The sequence below is a fragment of the Myotis lucifugus genome, unplaced genomic scaffold, assembly GCF_000147115.1.
Source record: "Myotis lucifugus unplaced genomic scaffold, Myoluc2.0 scaffold_244, whole genome shotgun sequence".
Taxonomy (NCBI): domain Eukaryota; kingdom Metazoa; phylum Chordata; class Mammalia; order Chiroptera; family Vespertilionidae; genus Myotis; species Myotis lucifugus.
The window spans coordinates 1,334,613-1,339,724 of record NW_005871292.1 but is presented as its reverse complement, the minus strand read 5'-3'; the positions used below and the strand labels follow the sequence as shown (position 1 = coordinate 1,339,724).

Here is a 5,112-nt window from a genome sequence, read left to right as displayed (position 1 = left end):
TTCATCTCACCCCCCCGCTCCCACCATTCTTATACCCAAGCCCGCTTAACTCCGTCAACAAACATTTATCAGTCCGTTTCTGTCCTTGACAGAGGCCAGAGTCGTGACCTAGACAATCATCTTTCATGAAAGGTCCCTAATGTTGCCATTCCTCAGCCTCTCTCTGCAGCTGAGTGGGTTTGTTGTAATTTAGAAGACCCGGAGAAAAACCAAGCAACGCTTAGAGAAATGAGTTACACAGCTTTATTACCCTGGTGGACTCACAGGAGGTTGCCTCTCAAATTCTGAGCAAACCAATATGGTGACAGCCCCTCTTTTATCCCCTTTTGGTTTCTTTGTCCCCCAAATGTGGGATGGGAGTTCCGGACTTTTCTTGGGCTTTGCAAAAATTCCCGTGGGTTGGGATGGGGGTCTTGAGATCATATCTAAGGGGCTGGCCTGGCGCCAGTGCTAATAACCCCCCTCTGGAGGCTGTGTCATGGTTTATGGCCTCAGGTCTTGCGAGACCAAATTCTGGGAAAGGGGCAGTGACTTAATTATAGGTTATCAAGAATGTACACTGGGCTTGCTGGCACAGATTCAGATTGCTAGCCCCCCCAAATATCAGAGTTACATTGGAATTGGCCTTTTAGCCTTCTCAGGCTCCCCAGAACTCCAGCCCTAGTGTCCCGTGCTTCCTGGGGCACCCCACAGGCCTCTCACGCTCCCAGCATCCCACACTGACCCACCCCTCCTGCTTATTTATTTTCTACCGTCCCTACCTGGTGAAGCATCTGCTCCTCCACTGAACGCTGAGCTCCGAGCATGGAGCCTGAGGCTGTCAGCCGCGGTGGCCCCAGCACAGATGTCATGGAGTGGGCCAGACAAACGAACCTGGAAGAAAGCCTGCAGGACCATACAGGGTCATGCCATCTGCCCTGTCCCTCACTCGGACCCGAGATACCCTGTTTCTGAAGTCAAAGAGCAGTAAGTTTGGCATCTCCTTGCCTAGTTCTCATCCGCCTAGGATGCAAGTCCCATTTTGTCAAGAAAATCAAGTGAGCCATTAGGACTTTTTGACTTTAGGGAACAGCCAGTAGTGAAAGGGAGGACGCAGAAGGCAGCGGGCTCCACCGCTTTCCCACGCCCCTTCCACCTTCATTCAGCGGACCCGTCCGGGAGGCCCCGCGACGCCGGGACCCGCCCCGCCCCGTCGGCGCGCTCGTGACGTCAGAGGCGGCGGCGCCGGAGAGCGCGCGGGCGGCGGCGGCGGCGGCGAGGCGCCGTCATGGAGTTAGTGCGGGAAGCGCGGGAACTGGTTTGCTGGGCTACGGAAGAGATGGAGGCGCCCGAGGCTGCCCGGGCCCCGAGTCGACGCTGCGCAGGTGAGGGCCGCTCGGCAGTGAGGGCCACCCATCCAGGAGGGAGCCTCCGGGTGCGAGCTCGTCTTACGGAAGACGCGCCCTCCTCCTCCGCGCCAGGCGTCCCCTCGAAGGGCGCCCCCCAGCCCCCCAGGAGTGTGTTCAGGAAGAGGGCCCTGGGTCTCAGTGAGGACGACCGGGCGGTAACCCTCACCCCGGGAGCCGCCCGAGGTCGCTGGCCCCGGTGCGGTCCCTCCCTGGGTTAGAGAAGCCCTTCGTCACTAAGTGTAAATAGGAACTCCTGGGTCGGGATGCCTGTCTGCACCACCCACCACCCAGCTCAGCCAGGGAGGACATTCGAGTCAGCCAAGACCACCCCATTGGAGACGAAATCTGTAGGAATGATAGCTCACGTCCAGTGATGACAGAGATCCGCCACCCCGCCTCTGGAAGGAACCCTCTCCCAGGAGAAAGGAAGCACCCCACCAGGGAGGGAATAAGACTGCCCCACACCCAGTGCGAAGCCCACCCTCTCAGCGACCCATCCAAGAAGGACTATCTTAACCCCAAAATGTGAATCCGCCCCTCCCTGGGAGAAGTGAGAATTCCCTAGTGAAGACCCCACCCCCACCCTGGGAACAGGACCCTCCACACTGATGCGCCAGGCGCACCTTTACATGCTGTCCCCACAGGCTGTGTCTGGGCCAGGGGGCTGACATCTGGGCCTACGTCTTACAGCATGTGCGCAGCCAGAGGTGAGCCTGGCTGCATAAGGGTGGCTGTGGCAGGGGAAGGGACATAGGCAAGTCCCACAATAACTTCTCCTCCTCCTGCCTCTCCACTTAGGAATGTCACGAAGATCCGGGGAAACCTACTCTGGTAACTTGTCCTCAAAGCTATCCGTATTTACCCCAGTCCCATCCAGCCCTGTCCCCACCCACAGCCTTACACCTCCTGGAAGTCCCTGTCATTCCCTAACTTCGTCCTCATTTCCTCAGGTATGGCCACAAATACAGTTCAGAGGTAAGAAGCATGTCCTGCAAGATGTTCTTTTATCAAACGAGGGGATCATTTGTTCTGGGCCAGCCTTGTATTGAGTGATAATGGGCATACTGGGTCACAAAACAGCCTTGATCCATACATTCATAGGATTTACAGTCAAGGGGAGGCAGGCATGAGCTACGGGAAAGGGAAGAACATAGATATGAGGCATCACAGCTGGTGAGGGAAGATAGGAGAATGCATTAGTTTGGGAGAGGTACTGAGGCCAGGGTGGGACTTAGTATATGGGAGCGGTCCAGGTGATATCTGGGGGGACACTTAGATGAGGGGCTCATGAGGAGATGAGGACTGGGACAGAGATGTGTCATCAATGCAGAGACAGGAAACAGGTTGGGAGAGTGATATAATTCCAGAGGAAGGGCCCAGGATAGGTCTCTAATGTTCCTCTGAGCCTAGAGATTCAGACACGGTAACTACCGAGGGGGAAAAAATCTGCCACACCCCTGGGCAGATGAAGAGACTCGTGCTCCACAAAGGACAGTCAGGCCAGGCTGAGCCAAGGCTAGGCCATGTATCTGACCCTGTACCTGATCCCACAGGCCTGTCGGAAGTCGGAGCTGGAAGCTGCCGTTGCCCACCTGCGGGCAGAGATCCAGGAGTTAGACCAGAGCTTGGAGCTGATGGATCAAGAGACCGAGGCTCAGGGTAACTCATGTGGCTGGACAGATGGGCAGCAGAAAGGGTATTGGGAAGGCACTGATGACCACGCTGCTCCTCCCACAGACATGGCCATGGAGCAGGTATTGCAGAGCATGCACGACACCCAGCGGCATGCTCTCCTCCTTCGGGCCCAAGCTGGGGCCATGAGAAGGCAGCAGCGTGGACTCCAACATCCCATGCAGTGGCTACAGAATCAGCTCGGGCGCCTGCAGGACATAGAAAGGTGGGCTTCAGGTGCGCACTAGGCTGGGTGGAGAGACATTTTCCTTAGAGACCCCAGTATTCTTCCCTGACCCCTTCTTGAGTTCCAGAATTCTAGGCTCTGCTCTTTAGGATTTAAAGTCCACGAGGCCAGGAAGTTTTGTCATCTCACCCACCAGTATTTGTGCCTAGAATGGTGCCCCCTGTATATCTAGAACACCACTGCTGGGAAAGAAAAGTAAACAAGGAACAACCCTGTCTTCATGGAGCTTATACTCTGATGCAGAGGAGACAGATGGCAAACTAGAAAGCAAACAAACCCAGTAATTGCAGGTAGAGATGAGTGCTATGAAGAAAAAATTATATAAGGGGAGAAGAAGATGCTACTCTAGGTAGGATGGGTCAGAGAAGGCCTCTCTGAGGAGGTAACATTTGAGTTGGGGAAGGAACTTCCATGAAGAGGGACAGCAAGAGCAGAAGCCCTGAGCTTGGCATATGGGAAGAACAGCCAGGAGTGTAGTTCAGTCAGTTTCACAGGCAAGAGGGAGAGCATGAGAAGGTGAGGTTGAGAGGTGGACATAGCACCATGGAGTCACTGGAATGCAATTCATGCCCTGGTTTGGCCACTTACAGTGTGACCTTGGGCAAAGTGTGTGCCTCAGTTTCAAAGATCTATAGAAAGAATAATATTACCTACTTTACATGGCAGGTATGATAATTGAGTTAAGTCATGCAAAGTGCTTAGAAGAGTTTCTGTTAACCATTGTTATTCTTTTTTCTTTCTTTTTTTAAATATATTTTATTGATCTTTTACAGAGAGGAAGGGAGAGGGATAGAGAGTTAGAAACATTGATGAGAGAGAAACATCAATCAGCTGCCTCTTGCACACCCCCTACTGGGGATGTGCCCGCAACCAAGGTACATGCCCTTGACCGGAATCGAACCTGGGACCCTTCAGTCCGCAGACCGACGCTCTATCCACTGAGCCAAACTGGTTAGGGCAACCATTGTGATTCTAATGGTGATGAGGACATATATTGTATACAAGGGTTTTGAGCAGAATAGTGACATGATCTTTCTGAGGTTTTAACAGGATCATTTAACTGCTGGGTGGAGAACAGACTGCAGAGAACGAAAGTAAGGAAGACCAATGAGGAGGCTAATGTCAACCAGCCAGGAGATGACAGTGGCCTAATTTTGGAGATGGCCCCTGAGATTCAGACGCAGGGATCCCTGTGACTAGCTTTGCTGGCAGCAGGAGGGGACACAAACATCTGTTATCCCAGCTCCCTCCTACCAGGGACCCAGCCCCAATTGCATTCTTTCTAGGAAGGCTAAAATGGATATAACCTTTGGCCCCTTGACATCGGCAGCCCTAGGCCTGGAGCCTGTGGTCCTGGTAAGAGTCCTGGGCCATGCGGGGGGAGAGGAGGGAGTCTGGGATCAGGTGGGCCCCTGGGTCCCCTTTATGTCCCATCCTCTTGTTCCCAGGGTGATGTCCGAAGAGCCTGCACCCTCCGAACCCAGTTTCTACAGAACCTTCTGATTCCTCAGGCCAAAGGAGGCAGCATCCCGTGAGTGTCACTGAGCCCCCAGAAACCCTACAAAACCTGGGCTTTGGAAGTAGTTACTTGCCTGTTAATTCATCAGACACTGAGTGTCTGGGCTGTGTCAGCCCCAGGGCCTGCCCTGACAGGGCTCCCAGATGGGAAGAGGTGGAGACAGACCCATCACAGACAGTAACAACCCAGGCAGTTAGGACTGTTGGGGGATAGGGAAGTCTAGGAGTCTTCTGGGTACTGAGAAGAGACACTCTACCTCAACTAAGGAAGCAGGGAGGGATGGGTCT

The 5,112-nt window shown here is 54.0% G+C and overlaps 1 protein-coding gene and 1 long non-coding RNA gene across 2 annotated transcripts in view; one reads left to right on the top strand and one right to left on the bottom strand.

The window, feature by feature from the left end:
• The window catches only part of LOC111827900, a 13,118-nt gene extending 11,952 nt beyond the window's left edge, over positions 1-1,166 (bottom strand). The window contains exon 1 of the long non-coding RNA XR_002831648.1: positions 762-1,166. This is a non-coding gene — a long non-coding RNA (uncharacterized LOC111827900). The remainder of the gene's footprint in view (positions 1-761) is intronic.
• A 101-nt stretch (positions 1,167-1,267) lies between these two features.
• The window catches only part of HAUS5 (HAUS augmin like complex subunit 5), a 9,673-nt gene continuing 5,828 nt past the window's right edge, over positions 1,268-5,112 (top strand). The window contains 9 exon segments of the mRNA XM_006098672.3: positions 1,268-1,340; positions 1,343-1,364; positions 2,033-2,095; positions 2,187-2,219; positions 2,339-2,363; positions 2,942-3,047; positions 3,126-3,285; positions 4,593-4,662; positions 4,755-4,837. Coding sequence (XP_006098734.1) covers positions 1,268-1,340; positions 1,343-1,364; positions 2,033-2,095; positions 2,187-2,219; positions 2,339-2,363; positions 2,942-3,047; positions 3,126-3,285; positions 4,593-4,662; positions 4,755-4,837 — 635 coding nt within the window.